Here is a 20,402-nt window from a genome sequence, read left to right on the forward strand (position 1 = left end):
CTTTCAGGAAAATGTGACACATTCTTGTGTATTTGCCAAAGTTACATAATGCCACAGTTAACATTGAGGCTTTGGGCCTCTTTTGACCTCGTTGTGAGTTTGTGACTCGATGCCAATCAAAATGTTTGTTCTTCTTTTCCCCCAAATTAAAATCGAAAAGAGAATCGATAAAGAATCGAATGGTTAAGCAATATCGATAATGAAATCGGAATCGTAAAAACCCTATCAATTCCCATCCCTAATCCCAAGTGACTGTGGAAACGGCAAACCGATACTCACAGCAGCTAGTATCTGTGTTCCACTGTGCATGACCTCAATGTATTGGTATTCCAAGAGACAGCCCATGACGGTGATATAGGAGTGGCTTTCAGTGGTGTGGACCCCTTCGGTTTGTGGCATTTCTCTCCGCACACAGCCAGGCCCGTGCTCGCTCCACCAAGAGTGATGAGCTGAGATGTTAAATGTCAGCAGGTCACTGTCCTGGAAAAAGAATTAAAAAAAAAAACAAAAAAAAAAACAACCTTGAGCACTATTATTTATTCACAGCCATAGTGGGGAGATGTGTTTTCATTTTTTACACATTGCTACACAATGTTCATTTCATCTGAGTACCATTGTCATTGCAATGTAGGATCCAGGTTACAACTACTTACAGCTAAGTTTCTTTCCTGCAGCTGTAAACACAATTTGTCAGAGAGCGATAGTGCCACACATCGGCAAGACACACTTGCAAAACATAATTTGATATCAGAGTGATATCTGAGAGATGGGGAAATGGGCTGAACTAAAAGTTATGGTGTGGCTGATGTGTTATCATCTTAAGAAGCTATTTGCCCTGCAACAAACCGCTCAGTTTTCTTGCACTGGATTGGATTAGGTAAATGTGGATCCCCAAAGGATGCAACAGCAGAGTCACAAAGGGGGGACTAACAATTAAAGAGTTTGAAGATCTACTACAGACCTAATAAAAACTGAATTTTGCCTTGGGGGATGTTAAAGATGCTTCTTGTATATCACAGAGCAAGGACACAATTGATTTTGAATTGCATCTCACACAAGATAACCGAGCCGAGCACATTGCAAAGGTCAAGAATTCCTCAAGCACCAGGCTGTGGGATGTTTAGTACCCAAGTCTAAAATAATGATTATTTTTGTACATTTTGGGGGGGGGGGAATGTTTAAGTCATACAGTTAAACCCCTACTGATTACAACTACATTCAACGTAAGTTGTATTGTATTTGCATTTTTTTGTTTGTTTGTTTGTTTTAGGTTCAGTATGTTTTTGTGCTTGTACAACAAAACTTTAAATCGGTTTTGGTGTAGACAAAAAAAAAAAAAAAAAAAAAGTTGGGCACTACTTTCCAAGGCAATACTATAAAATATATATATTAAGTAGGTGGAATCAAAAGTTACATAGGAAATGTAGGGTTGACATTTTCATCCTTTAAAAAGGAAAAAAAAAACTGAAATTAATATTATTATTAGTAAAATTACAACTGATGTATATATGTATTAATCAGAAAGAATGATAGCTGCCAGGTTAGCATGATTCCTTACAGTTCTCAGATCAAGTGGTCAATCCCAGGCTCTGGCCTTCCTTTGTGTGTGGTTTGCATGATCTCCTCATGCCTGCATGGATTTTCTCCAGTACTTCGGTTTCCTTCCACATCCCAGAAAACATGCATGGTAGGGTGGTTAAACACTCAAATTTGTCCCAAGGTATGAATGTGTGTGTGAATGGTTGTTTTATCAGTGTGTGCCCTGCGATTGGCTGGCCCCCAGTTCAGGGTGTACCCCCTCCTGCCCATACTTAAGTAGGATAGGCTTCAACAACCCAGTAACCCTTGTGAGGATAAATGGTAGAGACAATGAATGGATGAATGTTTAAGCTTGACCATTCAATAGAGTTAAGCACATGGGTGTCAAATAAGCAAAAAGGTCAGTTTCACAGTTCAGATTCAAAGTCAGCCATCAAGAAATGATGCTCCTAATGCCCTAAAGATGTCTAATCAGCAGCTATTTAATCCCCCAATTGCTGGCACTCACAGCAGTCAATACAGCAATTGAAGACCCCACATGCCCTACCATGACAATATAAGGTTCAGTCAACTTTAGTGTTTTGTTCAAGGGCACTGCTGACCCTTCTATCCCAGAACAAATTTGTCTAACTACTTTTAGATTACTTTTTTTTTTTATTTATTTATTTCATTTCAAAATGATCACTATTTTTGTGCAATAATCAGAAGCAGTTTTTGTTGATTCAGGGAATAATAATTGTTTGAAAAGTTTCCCATCAGTTTCACAAAGGATTGAAAACTTTTAATTAATCTATATGAGCTGGAATACTGGTTACCGTGGGAGTCAGATGACTTTTCTTCTACATCTGATTATTCAAAAATTAATCTCACTTTAAAAGTGTCTACAGCTATCAATTCTCATGCTTATGGTATCGATACTACCTTACACTTAAGACATTTTGGTTATTATTACCCTGACTGAACAAGAAAATAAATTTTCTTTTGTGGGTTGACCCCAAATTCAAATGTAACATAATTACGGTAATATCAAAAATGAAAAAAAGAGGGCTGTGTTGGTCAAAGGTTTGTTTAGAGAAGCAGGGGCCTATCTGTCGGGGGGATGAGATAGGGGATCAATAGAGGGTGACGGCACATGTGCCATTTGACCTTCCCCTGCTTGAAGGGTCTCGCTTGTTTAATACAACACACAAATTCATACACGTACAACACAAACCCCCAAACCATCCTGTCAAAGTTGTGCAACGCAGGTCTCACAAAATTAGCCAACTCTTTCTCTTGATAAAATGTGTCAGGGGTTTCAAAGAAAGCTGTGTGTCAAGTGTGTGCGTGTATATCCACGCTCCATTAGCCAACTCTCCTCCTGGCCACCATATGCAGGGCTGAGAGCCCAGGCTGGCTCCATCTGTTGGGTTAATGCCCAGTCTCAGCCCTGAGCAGCTGGCCTCTACAAGCTTCATTGTACTGTGCATACAAACACACACTAATGGGGGACGCAGATAGTGGAGAGAAGTGATAGACAAGGCACACTCGATGGTGCTAAGGTCTGTCACACAAAAGCAGACAGACAAGAGCTTGAGAAGGTGTTTAAGAAATTCATTTTTCTGCGTTGGTGTTAAATTGGCTGTGTGAATTCATTATTCTCAATGATCAGGCAGCAAATGGAGCAAAAGATGTATTAATAGGTGGGGGTTATGTTGGGAGGAAGGTAAGAGGGGAATGTTAATATTCAAGAACACTTTAAGGGAAGAGATGCAGAGAGGAGTAACCTCAGTCATCAGTTTGCCAAGATAAGAGCTGTCGTTCAGAAGATTTTGTGCGCTGGCCTGTGTGCAAAAATTTGAGACGTGAGCACTGTAGAGGGTGTAGCTTAATTCACGAACAGCAGAAGTTTAGTGAGTAATTTTTCAAACACAGCCTTCATTACCATTCTCAATTTCACTGTCAAGCCAAGCACTAAACAAAAAGAATTCGCGTAATTTTTCCTTATAACAACCACGTAAATCAAATAAAAATATTTGTACAGTATAGCACCTTTCATGCATACATGTAAATGCAACACCAAGTGTGTCATATAATTAGATGAATATGACAAAATAGAACATCAAGAGAGGACAATTCGTTAACAACCCCTCCACACACACACACAGCCTCCTTGCCTCCCTCCCTCCCTCCCTCCCTCCCTCCCTCCCTCCCTCCCACATCAATAAATGATGATGGACTGCATGACTCATATATGGAGCTCAAATACTGAGGATTCAGGTGTGAAAAGCCCATCTGAGGTGCAGTCCATGTCACCTGTGGGATCGTTCTCTAATTTTACAGCATCGGAGTTACGTCTTTACATTTTTTATGTTAATTTTTACATATCATTTAGTTATTTAGTTAAGGCAGTGGTCCCCAACCTTTTTTGCACCGTGTTTCATGTTGGCATTATTTTCACGGACCGACATGCCATGTATGACATCTATAAAAAGCAAAAATGAAATTATACGACCAGCATACAAATCAATGTTAAGTCCATAAAAACGTTAACTTATCATAAACACTGAAGCAGTGGAAGCTTTACTCCTACTGATCTCCCATCAATTTGGATTAATTTGTGAATGACAGTGACTTTTTAATCCTCTCGATACAAGCTAAAAGAGGCACCTTCGCTGACAACTCCAGGTTTATATTTTATTTCAGTGTAAGCAGCAGTTTTGAAGGCTTCATAACTTCCTTCATACCTTGTCACCACATATAATGCATGTTGGACCTTGTCGTGAACGTCATCTGTTGCTATGAACCCGCACTTTAAGTAGGACTCCTGGTATCATCTATAAAGGAAGCTTTTTCTTAGGTACATACTTATTCAAGTTAGAAGTCTCACCTTGGAAAGGCCGCCAACATCCAGATAAAAGCAGATAATGAAGACGTTCCACGCCACCCACAGTGAAGCCCAAACAGTGTACTGAAGGGGAAAAAACATCAGTGTGCAGTCATGTGTTAATATAATGCACAGGTTTAGTCTCTAGACTGACAAAACATGAAACAAATTAACTTGTCGTTCAATTTGATTTACAAAAATAACTGTGTTATATAAGGCAAGTAGTTCTGTGGTATAAATGCAGTAACATTTCTTGAACTATTCAAAATACTCTTTTGATGACCAAGATCTGGCAAAAATGATCCTGAATTAAATGAAACTCTAACTACCATCCCAAATCTAAAATCATCAGTAACTGCAAATACCAGATACAGTTTCCCTAAATATTTTGGAGTCACTCCTACAATGTTTACAAGTCAAGTAATCGTTTACTGATTGGCTGCCATTCTTGGTGCTAGATGTCCATTCTATTTTGACTGGGAGAGGTTGGCAGCTCACAGTCAGAATGGATTGGACGTCTACTGGTCAATGGAACTGAAACATGAGCATTCTTAGCCATTCCTCCCAGCTTAAATGAATTTGATATTTATCTTTGTCAATGGCAGGCTATGGGTTAAGGAAGTATATATGTAGTGCACATCAAACACCATACAAATTCATGATTTCTATTCAACTATAGCAAAATTTTGCTTAGCTCTGGTGTAGCACACAATATATAGAGCATATCTGAGTCCGAAAGGAACAAGAGGATTTGCCATTTCCTTTACCAGGATGTTGACAGTCACGGGATTCATCACATTACTCGTGCTGAGCGGCATTTTAATGAGTCAGATCATAAAATGTAGACAAACAGTTACCAACAAATCTGTTCAGTGAAAACCATAGTGTATATGTTGAATAATCTTACCTCCTTTTCTTTGTCAAATTACCTCCTCTTCTTCTTAAAAATGTGTATTACCAGAGGTGGGTAGAGTAGGCAAAGGTTTTACTCAAGTAATAGTAGCATTACTCAAAAATAATAATACTTAAGTAACGTTAAAAGCAGTCATCCAAAAAATGTACTCAAGTACAAGTAAAAAAAGTATTTGGTAAAAAGAATGCTCATGTAATGAGTAAAGTTTTGAGTAACTGCTTACGATGTTTGATTTATTTATTTTTTTAACAATGGTATATTTTTTTTCTCAGCACAGTTATCCATATGAACTGTTATTTAATATGTATTATAACTTATTACATAAAAACATTAAGCCAATGAAATACCCCCATAGAAAAAATTGAATTCCGGCGAGGGAAAAAAAGTTACAGAATGTAGGCAGCTTTCGTCCAAAGAGAATGAGTGCCCTATAGTGAAGAAAACATATTTCCTATTATGAAATTAAAAGGATCATATCTCCAGTTTTTGGTTATCAGTAGGTACCAAATAAAAACTGGGAGAGAGGTTAAAATTCACGCTTTCGAGTCATGTTGACGGCAGCGCTCTATTTCAATTTTTTAAATTTTTTATGGTGCTTTAAAGAAGACACATGATTGAACAGACCGGCGTGATGATAGAACAGCAAGCTTGAGTCTGATTAGTATAATGGAGTCATGTTATTATTGTTGTGAAATCTCATTGGAGAAATAAAGCTACAGTTGGCATCCGTGGCAAAAAAGAGAAAAAATCCAATGACTAGTGTAGCTCAAAGTAGCGGAGTAAAAGTAGCGTTGCTTCTTCACAAATCTACTCAAATAAAGGTAAATGTACATTTTCCTCAAAAAGTTACTAAGTAAATGTAACAGAGTAAATGTAATGTGTTACTATCCACCTTTGTGTATTACTTTCTCAGAATTCCTGATTTTAAAAAAAATCCAGTCATTGCTCTAAAGGTTCACAGCTGTAAATCAGATTCCCATTGTATTGTACCTATTGTATGGTTAAATAGGCAACAGATGGTGCTAAGTTAATAAGAGAACAAAGAAAAGTTATAGAAACATTTTTAACGGCAATTTCTCAATATCCCTTCTTGTATCTCATCAGTATATCTTTGTTTTACCAAAGCTCCCTCAATCTGACTTTAACTCATTTATTTGCAACACTCCCCCCATTCATCAAAAATAATACATTTGACAATGTTTTTCCTAATTCTTTTGTATTGCCACCATGTGCTTCCACTAATGCTGCTTAATATTACAATGATAATAAAGATAATAATAATAATAATAATGATAATAATAATAATAACAATAATAAAGCTTAATGGGGAATTTGTACAAAAAGATACTTTTGTTAAAAAATTTTTAAAAAGTCATTTTGACTTCACAGTATTACATGATTAAATGTGATGTGTGAATGGGAAAAAACTCTGTCTCGTGCATCTAATTCAATATACAAGAAACCACAACACACAAGAAAAAATCAACACATCAGATAAAGAAGGCCTTTTCACAAAGTGTCAATAACAGTAAAGTATTTGTCATTCCCCTTGAGGAAACATTGCGGGCACCCCTCTTTGGTCTCAAATAAATAAATAAATCAAAGTTCACACCAATAGCAGCTTGTGTTATTAAGAGTTAATTACGGCTAAGTTCCTTTTTTGGGGGGTGACAAGATAACAGTTTGGCCCAAGGCTGCCTGATTGTCAAGTTATAATGACTGTTAATTCAAACCATGTTTTGGATTTACTAACGTTCGCTTTAAATGAGTCAGAAGAAAAAATTTGGATCAAATCGAGAATGACATAAAAGCACAAAAAAGGGGAACACGGAGCTTTCATAAAGAGAAACAGCACTCATTGAAGGATAATTACAGAGATGATTTTCATTTGTATACCAAGAGTGACCTTCACTGTCCAGAATCTTGATGAGCCCCTCGACTCCCTTTTTAATTAGACCTAATTACCACAGTTACAATGATTTAAGGGTATTGCACAATAGAGGACAACATTTGACAAAGGAAAAACTGTTGGTTATCATCTATTGCTAGGTGACAAGACATTATCACCATGGAGGACAAACACTGTGGGACAGTCTACACTAGGGGTCAGGAACCTATGACTTGCGAGCCATATATGGCTCTTTTGATGGCTGCATCCGGCTCGCAGACAAATCTTTAATCATGAAAAAGGTTTCATTAAGACTCCTTTGCGAATACGCGAACTGGCGACCGTCACCGGTGACTACGAAGCCAGTTTGTAGTAATTTCAGTGTGAAAGAGGCAAGCATACATGTCGTTGTGTCTATTTATTTATGTAACTATCAATCGCATAGGCTACGCAGGTGAGACAGACACTGTTCAATTGGGGTTGCCGTATTTTGCTGTTGCAAATAGCGGCCGATGTAGCCTGTGCAAATCAAGGGTTCTCCCATCGGTTTGCTGTGCGATTTGTAAATAAACAACCCACGTTATCAGCCGACTAATTTTGGAAACCCTTTTAAAAACATGGCTAAAACAAAAAGTACAAGGAGTATGGGAAGTAATGGACAGAAAAAAGTGCCTTTATGGAGGGAGCGGCTCCAGAAATGTTTCTAAAATACAATGATAAAATTAAATTTATGAAACAGTCAAATATTAAGCAGCACTTCGACACACACCATCCTATGTTTGCATTGAAATATCCTGCAGGAGACTGCAGGATCAGAGCATGTCAATAACTACTGCACAGACTGCATGCCAACCAGCAGCAACTTCGTGTTTAAACCCAACAAGGTGACTGGACTTGGGCTAGCTTTGCCGGAACTTTAGCAATTGCTAGACACTGAAAGCCATTCACAGGAGGGGAGTATGCCAAAACATTTATGTTGGATGTTGCCCGTGAACTTTTTGACGTCTTTTCAGATAAAGACCAAATAATAAAACGGATAAAAGACATGCTCCTGTCAGCTAGAACTGTTCACGATTGAACCATTATGTCAATGCAGCACCATTTTTGTCTCTCGTTTTGGATGAGTCGACGAACGTAAGTAGTTCATCAAAGTTCAGCGTGACTGCAAGGTATATTGTCGGTGGCACAATACATGAGGAAAGTGTTGCTGTTTTGCCTATGTAAGGCAAAGGTATTTTTACTTTGAAATTCTGAGTAAAGCTCTCCAGGAACAACGTTTGAAAACATGTATTTTTCATGGCTCTCTCTGCCCAAAAGTTCCTGACCCCTGGTCTACACGTTTATATCACAAACAAATGTAAAGGGAAAGAAAAGTGTTGGTTTGGTAGAGAAAATTACTAAGAAAATGCTGTCATAGGAGGTAGTCGTTCGCACTCACCACCACAATGTAGCGTGGACGGTACTGGATAGTGCCAAAGAGGCCAAGGATGACAATGATGATGTGGAAGAAGTTGGCTAGGATTGGGACCCACTGGTAACCTAGGAAGTCAAAGACCTGCCGTTCCAGAGCCAAAACCTGCAGAGCATGATAGAAAAGAGACACAATTTATCATCAAAAACCTAGTTCTTTTTAGCCTCTTGGGAACACTTATTGTTTTGCAAGTCACACAGTTCACAGCCAAAGAACACACACTAAGTAATTGAAAACCTTCTATTCAGCTCACAGCAATTGGCTGAGCATTTTAGTGGTTCTCCTCCAACAGTGGGAGCACCCTGAGGACAAAGACTGGAAGTTTCATAAAATAAACAATCTCAGATGTATTGATTCAACTACTACAGAGCCAAAGAGAATCTCACGATTTCCTCTTTCTGCTAACAGCCTCTTGGAGGAAGAGTACTTTATGGGAGGTAAGGACTTGCTAAAGACTGTCAAACATTGTGTTCACATGGACAAATGATATACATGTAGCAACAGTATATGGAAGATACACACATTACAATGAGAGCCACTTTTTACGTTGCAAATATTAATCCCTTACATTTGTTTAATCTGTTTGGGGGCATAAAAATTCAATTTGACATCTTAAGACATCTGAGTTGCTGTTTGCATCAACTAAACCAGCAGTTGCAGATGAATGCAAGGAAAGAACACAAATGATTTAATTAATTTTGCCTATTTGTGTGCACGCATGTGTATTTGTGTGAGTGCCTAGAGCAACTACGTGTTTCGTTTTGTATTAGCACATCATTTTAAGCTACACGTTTGAATATGTATGAGGGGAAAGATTGAACACTCTTCATTGACATTAAGGCATGTCAAGGGCACTCAAGCTCGCGCATTTTGTACAATGAAATAGACATACGTTATTACTAGGGCTGGGCGATATGGACCAAAACTCATATGCCGATATATTTAGGCTGATTATCAATATATGGCGTAAATCCTTCACGTTTAGTTTAAAAATGCTGAGTTGTTCAAAAAGTAAAATGTAAAAATAAGTACTGTACAAGAACAGGAGTAATAGTCACAGGAGCAGTTTAAATTAAAGCTCCGTACGGTGAACTACAGTGATCCCTCGCGACTTTGCGATTCACAATTCGTGGATTCAGGGAATCGCGGTTTCTTAATGAGTATTAAAAAAAAAAAAGAAAAAAAATGCTGTTTCATTTTGAGGCGCTGAAGACATTGTTACGCAGTAAGGCAGACATGACTAAGGGGCTTTGTACATACCCACAGGCACTCATACAATGCGTGTGATTGGTTCCTGCTGCGAGATTGACACATTAGAGCACCCAAGAGCACCGTTGCAGCCTCTCCAACTGTTGAGACTGCCAATAAGAGTGGCTGCATTCTGTAAGCTGTTTGGGTGTGGACTATCCCAGCCTTCCCCACTGTGATCAATGGACAAGTCCACCATTGAAAGTGGCTTTATCTCATGAGCTGATTGGCTGCGTACTAAGCCTGAACGATATATCGTTTAAACATCGCCATCGCGATGTCCGGGTGCGCGATAGTCCCATCGCAAGCACGTGCGATAGTTTTTTTTTTAATCCACATACGCCTTGCTTTCTGCTCTGCACAGCCTCACACACTCCCTCTCCCAGCCCTTTGTTCCTCTCAGTCACTGCTGGCACTCGCTTATTAAAGTTAACGATGGCTTTGATCTGGCCAAAGACTTCACACGGGCATCTGTCAATCATCGTTTAACTTGTTAAACAGTTTCTGCAAGGGAGCCGCGCTGGAATGCATGTGTGTGCGTGAAGAGACGTTGGAGACATATAAATGCCAGAAGTGATCATGAGGAGTTTGAAATTTCTACATTTCACTCCAACACTCACAGCTAAGGGAGATAAACAGAAGCATTTAATAAAGCCAAGCATTTAACTACTACAGTACTTTATTCTTGTTCAAAAATGATTTGGTTGGACAGTTATGTTTAAAACTGATCATAATTATGACTTGTGAAGTGTTTAAAAACCATTTATTTATATACATTTTTTAAATCACTTTGGGGGAAAAAGTGAGAAAAAAACATGTCTTATATGTATCTCTTTCCAATGCTAAATCTGAATAAATACATTGAGCACGAAAAACACATACCAAAAAAAAAAAAAAAAATTGATGGGGGGACCCATTTTGCGGTTTTTCACTTATCGGGCGGGTTCTGGTCCGCATTAACCGCAAAAAACGATGGATCACTGTATACTGTGGTGATGGTGAGTCATCCAAAGTCTTTCCAAACAGCTATTCAAGTCATCTAGTGAAAATTTCTTTAAAAAAAAAAAAAAAAAAATTTATATCGCAATATAATATCGCAATATATCGCAAACCCCCAAAAAATCGCAACAATAGTTTTTTCCAATATCGTTCAGGCCTACAGCGTACCATCACAGCCTTCCCCATACGGATCGACCAACCATAAAACATATTGGAGGGGATTTATCTCATGAACTGATTGGCTGTACACATCGCAGCCTTGCCCAGCCTCTTTCCTTGTTCTTCATGCAGTTTCACTGGGGAATTTCACCAAGAGGACTTCCCATATCATATTCAGCTATACCTTTCTCCATTTTTACCCACTTTGAAAGCACCCAAAGCCCATTACAAACCTCCGTAACCTCCGGGCGGATTTTAACCTTTTTTACTTTTTTTTTTTTTTAACCCGAAAATGGAGCACTTTATCCCAGCCAAACACCTCCAAGACCTCTGATGGAATATTCAGCATTACTATTCACCATTTTTACCCACTTTGAGAATACCCAAAGAGCGCTACAAACCTCCAACACCCCACGAGGAGGTTCAACAACTTTTAATTTATTTATAACTTTTAATGACTACTGCTGATACAATTACAAATAGCAATTGCACATAACAAAACTAACAAATTGTAAATACAATTTGGAAAAATATAATAATAATTATGCGACGAATCGGGTTCTAATGTGGCGGTCGTGTTTTGCATGTTGTTCCTGAATGTGCTGTGTGACTGACAACAGAGTGAGAGAGGTGCGTTAGAGTCTTTACTTTCAGTTTTCATTTTCTGCTGTTGTTGACTTCGGCTACGGCGGACAGAAGTCATGTTGTGTTGCACAAGTTCTCAAATACATGATTAAAAACCAGACGAAGCTGGTGACCTCCTTGTCAATGTTACAACAATAATAATTGTCACCTTAACTTATAAGACTGGCGAACAGAGGTCGAAGGAGGACCGACGAGATTGGAGACATATTCCGTGTGTATTGTTGAGCCAGTTCACTGACGCGCAAACCACAGTCATATTTTTCTATCATTTCCATCTTAATTTAAATGCTAAGAGTCACCTTTTTTCTTTTGTCACCACCTGCATTAACCTTCTTGGGACCCATGTTGATTTCTCTCACAAGAAAATCGGCCGTGCATCCGTTTTGCAGGAAAACAATGAAATTGTGACGTTGTCATAAATTGGCGTATTTTGACCATGTCATGTCGAGACAAATGATGAGTCAAATTTAACGTCGGATGTCAAAAATATTGATGTCGATGCGATCGTATGTCAGGGTACGAGTGCATATCGATATTTACAATATAGTCTCACTTCATATCACATTTAAAAATATATTGAAAGATTTTTTATACCGATATATCATCCAGCCCTACATATTATTAGACTGCCATAAAAGCCTTCCACGTAGAAAGCGATGGCAATAATTCCACAATCACAGCGGAAGAGACAATGGGTAAAGTAAGTGACCTCTATTAAAATTGAGAGCAGTGTATTGGTAATACATCTGATGGATAAGGCCACATTAAGCTCTCATGACAGGTTAAAAAACAGGATGTACTGTTTCATTCAAAACAAAGAGAGGCATTTCAATCAAAAAAATGACAAAGTTGTAGTTTAGCTGTTGGACATAGTGGAGCTCCGTACACTGACCAGCTAAATTTTAAAACAAAGATATCCAATTGTGCAAAATCCATTAACAGCTTTGAGTCTGTTTGGCTGGATTATAGGTAATGCAAAACGATTTGAGCGGGCATGACATGGTAAAAGTGTGCAGGCATGAAAGAGGTGTGCATGTGTGCCATTCTTCGCTCTGAGTGCTGTCAGAAGCCTCTCAGATCGCCCATAATTCAATAGTCCATTGAAATGACAGCAATCAATCTTATAGAGAGATATGCACACACACACTATCATAAACCCATAAGGCTAAATTACCCCTGATCTCCGAGGAAGCACTGGAGAGTGGGGTGGAATTTGATCACAAACACCCATCCAGGAGTAGTAAGCCGGCAATATAGTTGACTGTGAAAGCCTCCCACTGATCACCTAATCTTGCACAAATGACTCCCTCTAAACTGGTAAATGTGTGCGTTTTTGTGTGGGATAGGTACAGTATACAGGGGACAGTTACCCATACATTGCATTTTCTTTGATACATACTTAAAAATTTACTGTTGATCAGGTGCCACTCCAATCTTGTATTACTTGTAACCAACCCCAAGGATGTGCCGAAGGCTTAACCAAAAACAATTGCATATTGTTTCAGCATTATTTTATCAAACGAGTATTTATTTTATATTCTTAAGTGAATACGGAGTGTCCCAAATGTCCTTGTTTCCCCCCCTTATTACGTTTCAAGTGTCAGTATCAGCAACCACAATTCAGTGTGGCTGCTGATACTGAGTGGCTAGCGTTAGCACGTCCACCTCGCAGTTATGAGATGAAGGTTTCAATCCTGTGCTCTGCTTTTCTGTTTTGAGATTGCGTGTTCTCCCAGTGCCAGCGTGGGACTTCTCTGTTTTCTCTGGTTTCCCCCCCACATCTCAAAAAACATGCATAGTAGGCTGATTGAGCATTCCAAAAATGTCCCTAGGTATTTGCATGAGCGCGAAAGGTTCTGTCTCCTTGTGCCCTGGGATTGCTCGCAAGGATAGGCATCAATGACCCTCGAGAGGATAAGCGACAAAGAGGTTGAATGAATAAATTTAACACGATAAAAATACATACAAATTTACCACTTCACAAATCAAGTATGCAAGTATTTATCACAATGCACTCTCATTTTTTTGATGAATGGATGAAGTAATTATTACATACTGTATGTAGGGTGGCCCTTATTTTCGAAAGTTTGAAAATTCAGTCTCCAAACCCGGATTCTTGTTCCACTCCATGAGAAAACCACGCGAGTAATTTTTTTTTTAAATCGAATAATATTTACCCGGTGCTCAACGACCTTAAAGTTTTACTATATAAGATCATTTTCACGTTCAACGATACAGGGGCTTTGTCGGTGACAAATGCCGCGGCTCTGTTCTCAGATGCTCTCGTTGGTGGACTATGGACCAAGGACTGTGTGTGGCAACTCTCGTCTAGTGCTCCTTTTCCTCTGTCTAGGATTTGTCTAGTGCTTGGCAGTACTTTTTCAACGTGTTTGCATGTTTCTGGAGTGCGTTCTGATTGGAGGCGTCGACGTCCGCGGCAAGAGTCCAGTTGGAGGATTCGTCCTCAACCTCCTCTAGCACCAGCGCCGAAGGAAGCCCCACACGTGGTATCTCCCCAGTCCCACCCAAACGGCCTCGAGCGAACCTCAACATCGTCACCCCGGACGTGGCGGCCTCTTTGGATCGCGTCAAGGTGAGCGACCGTGGCGCAGTGTTCGTCCTCACCGAGACAGCCCGTGCCCTGGGGCACGACACAGTTGAGTACAACATCAACAGGACATCGATCCAAAGCCAGCGCCGTCGTCACCGCGAGCAACTGGCCTCCGCCCTCAAGGAGAAGCTGCGAGTAGAAGGCCCCTTGGTAGTCCACTGGGACGGGAAGCTGATGCCGGATCTCACCAGCAACGCCCACGTCGACCGCCTGCCCATCTTCGTGTCTGGGGTAGGGGAGGTTCAGCTGCTGCAGGTGGCGAAGCTTCCCAGTGGAAGAGGGGCGAATGCAGTGAAGGCCGTCGTGGAGGCGTTGGAGAAGTGGAGCGTCGCTGACCGGGTCGTGGGGATGTCCTTTGACACCACCGCCGCCATCACGGGTCGCCACACCGGGGCGTGTACCCTGATTGAGCGGCAGCTGAAGAGCGACCTCCTCTACCTCGCCTGCCGGCATCACATTCTCGAGCTTGTGATCGAGGCGGTCTTCACGTCGGTGATGGGGCCAACTACAGGGCCTGCTGTCCTGCTGTTCAAGCTTTTCCAGGAGAGGTGGCCCTTCATCAACCAAGGCGAGTTCCAGCCGATCGAGGATGGAGCAGGAGAGGTCGACATCGAGTGGTTCCTTCAGGCCCTGAAAGAGCGGACAGACCTTCGGGACGACTACCGGGAACTTCTGGAACTAACCGTCATCTTTCTCGGCGGCGTACCTCCCCGCGGAATCCGCTTCCGTGCCCCTGGCCCCATGCACCACGCTCGGTGGATGAGCAAAGTGCTGTACTCGCTCAAGGTGTGGCTGTTCAGGGGACAGTTCAAACTGACGCCGAAGGAGGAGCGCGGACTGTTGAGGGTGGCCATGTTCTCCGCCCGCCTCTACAGCAAAGCCTGGACGCAAGCCCCACTTGCTGTCGCGGCTCCGCTCAACGATCTTCAGCTGCTTCAGGCACTGGACGGGTACGAGGATGCGGAGGTCTCCAAGGCCGCGACAAACAAGCTCCTCGGCCACCTCTGGTACCTCTCGGAAGAGCTGGTAGCCCTGGCGTTCTTCGACGGCCGGGTTTCATCAGAAACAAAGAAGAAGATGGTAGCGGCGATTGAGGAGAAGGATGGCAACGACACAGCCCAGAAGCGAGTGACCATTCCCGCTTCAGCGATCAGCGGCTGCAGCCTTGAGGACTTCGTGACCTCCAATACGTCCTCGTTCTTCGACAAGATGTCCATCGACAAGGGATTCCTGGCGTTGGAACCGGCAGACTGGAAGAAGGATGAGGCGTACGGCAAGGCGTGCAAAGCGCTGGGGAAGCTGTCGGTCACCAATGACCACGCGGAACGAGGCGTCGCCCTGATTCAGGAATATAACCGGCTCCTGACGAAGGACGAAGAACAACTGCAGTTCCTCGTCCAGGTCGTCGCGGACCATCGGCGCCAGTTCCCGGACACCAGGAAGGGAACGCTTGCACGGACCGGGCGACAATGAGTGGCTAGCAGCCACATAACCCCCGCCAGGAGAGGAAAGCGGCTAATACTCCCACGAGAGCAACGTGGGAGGGGGACCCGGAGTGCTTGTGACTAGCGTTCACTGAGTAAAATTTCAGAGTCGTTGAGCACCGGTTAAATATATTCCGATTTCAATGAAACTTTGCACAGCACGTTTCTGGGTCAAAAGGAACAAGAATCCGGGTTTGGAGCATAGACATTATTCGTTTGAAATTTCACCCCCCTACAGAGGGCCACCCTACGAGCCAGCCTGTGCAACCCTTAGTACAAATTACTGGTGTCAACAATAATCGATGCGGCGATGCATCCCGATGCGGGCCATGGACGATGCGATTCGATGCGGGCAACAAGCCGAATCGATTCAGCACATATTATAATATATAAGTCCGTTCAAAAATCTTCTGGTGATGCAATGGATTTGGTTTCCCCATTTGTATTATTATTCTCATGTTTACCTGTAGAGGGAGCTACTGTACAAGCAATGCAGGGGGACGAGAAACCCAAATCTGCTTCCTCACGGGAGTAACGTCACAGACATGCGCAATTGCGCAGTGGCAATCGAGAAAGCAGAGAGATAAGACATAACAACAATGGCTGAAGCGGAGAAAGAGGGAGCGCGAAAGATTATTGACGCACCAAAGACATTGAAAGCAGGCATATGGAGACATTTTGGTTTCTATGAGGTTGGTGGGAAACTTGACCAAACTTATGCGGTGTGTAAAAAATGAAAGGCTGCTACTGTGTGTAAAAAAAAAAAAAAGAAAGCCCTGGTCTCATTCAAAGCACTAATTAAATGCTGTGATGTTTTTTATTTTATTTTTATATGTATTACTATTTTCATTTGACTACAACCAGGAATGACACAAGAGCCTATAAAAAGTTGTTTAATGTCTGACCGCTTGTGTTGTCTCATGATTCACGAAAAATGTGCTTTGCTTTAGCATTTTAATGCATCCCAGGCTTTAATGCATCGTGATGCATTGCCGAATCGAACCGAATCGAATCGTGGCCCTCTGACTCGAATCGAATCGAATCGTGGCCCTCCGAATCGTAATCGAATCGAATCGTGAGGGCAGTGCCGATGCACACCTCTAGTACAAATGTGTACATGTGGCTTCCAATTGGCCCTAATGAGAATTTGATATAGATCAATAGAGATAGAGAGCCCGTAGTGGTGCTTGGTCTCACACAAAGCCGACAGGGATTAAGAGGCAGGGATTCATCATAAGGCACTTTACTCCCCCAGTTTGACAAATGGTCTATAAGGTCAAGGCCACATGAGATGACTCCTCTGTGATTTAGGTCTATTAATGACAAATGATCAAGAGTAGGGATGTTCCGATCGCATATTTTTGCACCCGAGTCCGAATCACCTATTTTGAAAATCGGCTGATACCGAGTCCCGATCCGACACCGAAATAAAGTTTAAATAAATAAACATGTTACTGCCTTCATAATGTGAATTATGAAAAAAATGCTTGTCTTTATTAAATGCTTCATTGAATGAGTCCACTTAAATCCACTCACACTTTGACGCTCATGCTGCTGAGAACAGCCTCTTACCACAGCACCCTACCGCTAGTGCTTAACAAGCTAAATGATCATTGACAGATGTGCACCTTTGATGGTATGGCTACCAAGCTTCTCTGGCAAGATCAAAGCAGCACCCCTGTCAATAATCGTTAACTTTAAATAGTTAACTCCAGGGCACTGTTGACAAAGAAAATCAGCATTAAGGAAAGTGAGAGGCTGTACGAGCATGAAGCAGAAAAACATAAATATATATTTGTCTAAATAAAAACCCGATCCTTTTCACCCGATTTCGATCCTCTGAAAAATGGCGATCACGCGATCGGATCGGGGCAACCCTAATCAAAAGCAATATACCATGAAGTGCATGGAGTGCTGCTGGATGTACAAAGTAAACTTCTGGTGCTCTTCGGTGTGGGGATCAAAAAAGTGACAATTCAAAAAACCGAGGCACTCAAGAAATACAAAAATAAAAAGCCTTTATTCAATCATGGCTTTGTACAAATTAGAAAATGCAGACATGTTTCGGCCGTGTAGTCCTTCATCAAGACAATCCGATCGATTGTCATCGATCATCGTGTAGGCCTTCATCAAGACAATCCATCTGATTGTCTTGATGAAGGCCTACACGGCCGAAACATGTCAGCATTTTCTAATTTGTACAAAGCCGTGATTGAAAAAAGGCTTTTTATTTTTGTAGTTCTTGAGTGCCTCGGTTTTTTGAATTGTCCTAATCAAAAGCAATTTAAAAAGTCAACATACATTTAACATCCTATTCTACTACCGCTATAGCAATCCGATCCACAAAGTACATTTAATCACCTATTTGTTACGCAAGGACTTTTACTTCCTATTACATTAGAGAGGTGACCGAAAATTCGGCTTCAAAAACTATCGGCCGAAAGTTGCTAAAAATGCATTATCGGTTCTGAAGACCGAAAGTTTACTACTAATTATTGTGAAGAAACTTGTTCCTCTTGTGATGACATAATCAAAACACAGCGAGAAGCAACAAACTTGCTGACGCTGTCTCGCTACTGGCTCACAGCCAACATGTCCGCAGTTCAGAAATATTGTGCGGCATTAAAGAAATATATAAATGATTAAATGAAGGAACATTTTTAAAAATTACTTCATTGCTGCTGCACGCTCGTTCTGAAGTTGCTTTCCATTGATGTCCCAGGTCACATCGAGTACAGGGCATTTAATCCTGTGCGTAAGTAGTTTAATCAGGCGCACAGTATACAAATAAAGTAGTATTTAAATGCATGCATGTGCATTTGCTGTAGTTTAGTACAATACATTTGTGTCACGACCATGTTCTCTTTTTGTCACTTTTTTTTTTCTACGACTTCCACACCCCCTCTGCCACTAGCCGTTTAATCTGGCAGGGAAAGACTTCGCTTGGCTTCATCGCCACTAGAACTCACACTCGCCTGGCTCTCGATTGATTTTGCCTGTTGCATAAGAAAACAGCAAGTCTTGTTTTAAGGAGTACCAGAGATTGTAATAACCTTTTAAAGAGGTTTACTAGTTTTGGCGAGAACGGAAAAGGTTTTTCTTGTTGTTGTTGTGAACTAAAGTTCCACACAAACGCACATTGAGATCTCATTTACCTTAGCAACTGGAGGCGCAAAACCCATTTTTCGAGTGTCCCAAACTTCCAACAAAGCACACTTATCAAGGTTTCATCAGCCGTGACGTGTGTGTCACCGTCCACTAAACATAATGCTTTGACGACGCCAGCACCTCTGCTATAGGAAACGCCACAAAACGTTCACTGCCGCCTGGAACGCACCCTCCTGTGGGGTTTAAGAATCGACACCTTTCAAACTAAATTTCTCAAGCCTGCGTGGTTGTAAAAACAATGCCAAGACAAAGGGCGTCATTCAGAAAATAATGATTTTTTTTTTTTTTATGTTTTTTTTTATGAAATAAAAAAATGGATGTATTCATGTGTACTTTTCAGCCAACTGTTTTCAATATTCGGTTTTGCCCCCAAATTTTGCTTTCGGTGCATCCCTAATTTATATCCATTTTGGAGGAGAGATGCAACTGTGATACAACATCTAAACACATGAGACTAGTATAAAGTTTCGGCTTCATTTTGAACAGAAGGAACATGGTGGTAAAATGTGAAGGCTAAAACACATAACATACAGTAATAGTGAAATGAGGGTCTAAATCCGTTACCTGTATACAGCATATTCCAACTAGCAACGCGTGACCGAAATGACAGACAGCACTTTCAACTGTTATAGAATAAATTCTCATTAAGACCTGTCACTCAAGAACAGCTAACCTCTTTCAGCAGCTGGTAATTTCCAGCTGAGTGAGTAAATTGGTGTTTTAATCCACCTCTAAGAGAAGTTCACCATTTGATAGAATATAATACAAAATATACTTGTTTGAAACGTCGCAATCAAAAGAAAAACTATGTGAGAACTGCTAGTTCCTTATAATTAGCATCTCATTTTCTGAGAGAACGCTATGGAATGTTTTTTCAGACCTTCAACAGAGTAGAATCTGTCAAGGTAGTCATCAAGGTTGTCAGTGCTCCCAAACCAATTTCTATGATGCCACCCTATAACAAATGACACTGCTGCAACCATTGAAATGGAAAGTGAGAAATGGGCTTGCAAACAGTTTTAGTTTTATCTCCATTATAAACTAATATTGCGGCGTCACTGAGGCGGAACACACACCAGCACACCTATTCATCCTTACGCATGGGCACGCACACACTGGATTTCCCTGACCAAGGTTATCTCACCATAATTAATAGCCGTATAACTCGATGCCATTAAAAGTGCAAGTGGTCATATGAGGATGTGTTGGGACAGTCATAAAGAGACAATATTTCCTTGGAACACACATGACATGAAAATCATTCGTCAAGAAGAAGGTAATCTTGGACCTTTCATTGACTGCATTTCAGACATGATCAAAGAATGCTTGTAACTGCCAAACCCCACTTTGCACAGGAGCGCCAATCGTTGGGCGACCATTGAGCGATGAAAAAATGTCACTAGTCTTTCAC

The 20,402-nt window shown here is 41.1% G+C and overlaps 1 protein-coding gene across 2 annotated transcripts in view; it reads right to left on the bottom strand.

Annotated features, from left to right (window-relative positions):
- The window catches only part of nkain4 (sodium/potassium transporting ATPase interacting 4), a 69,819-nt gene that overhangs the window by 36,901 nt on the left and 12,516 nt on the right, over positions 1–20,402 (bottom strand). For both annotated transcript variants that reach the window (XM_057860846.1, XM_057860836.1), the window contains exons 2-4: positions 8,645–8,782; positions 4,409–4,489; positions 280–480 (exon numbers count right to left, since the gene is read on the bottom strand). In XM_057860846.1, the coding sequence (XP_057716829.1) occupies positions 280–480; positions 4,409–4,489; positions 8,645–8,782 (420 nt within the window). The remainder of the gene's footprint in view (positions 1–279; positions 481–4,408; positions 4,490–8,644; positions 8,783–20,402) is intronic.

The sequence above is a fragment of the Corythoichthys intestinalis genome, chromosome 2 (genome assembly GCF_030265065.1).
Source record: "Corythoichthys intestinalis isolate RoL2023-P3 chromosome 2, ASM3026506v1, whole genome shotgun sequence".
Classification (NCBI taxonomy): Eukaryota; Metazoa; Chordata; class Actinopteri; order Syngnathiformes; family Syngnathidae; genus Corythoichthys; species Corythoichthys intestinalis.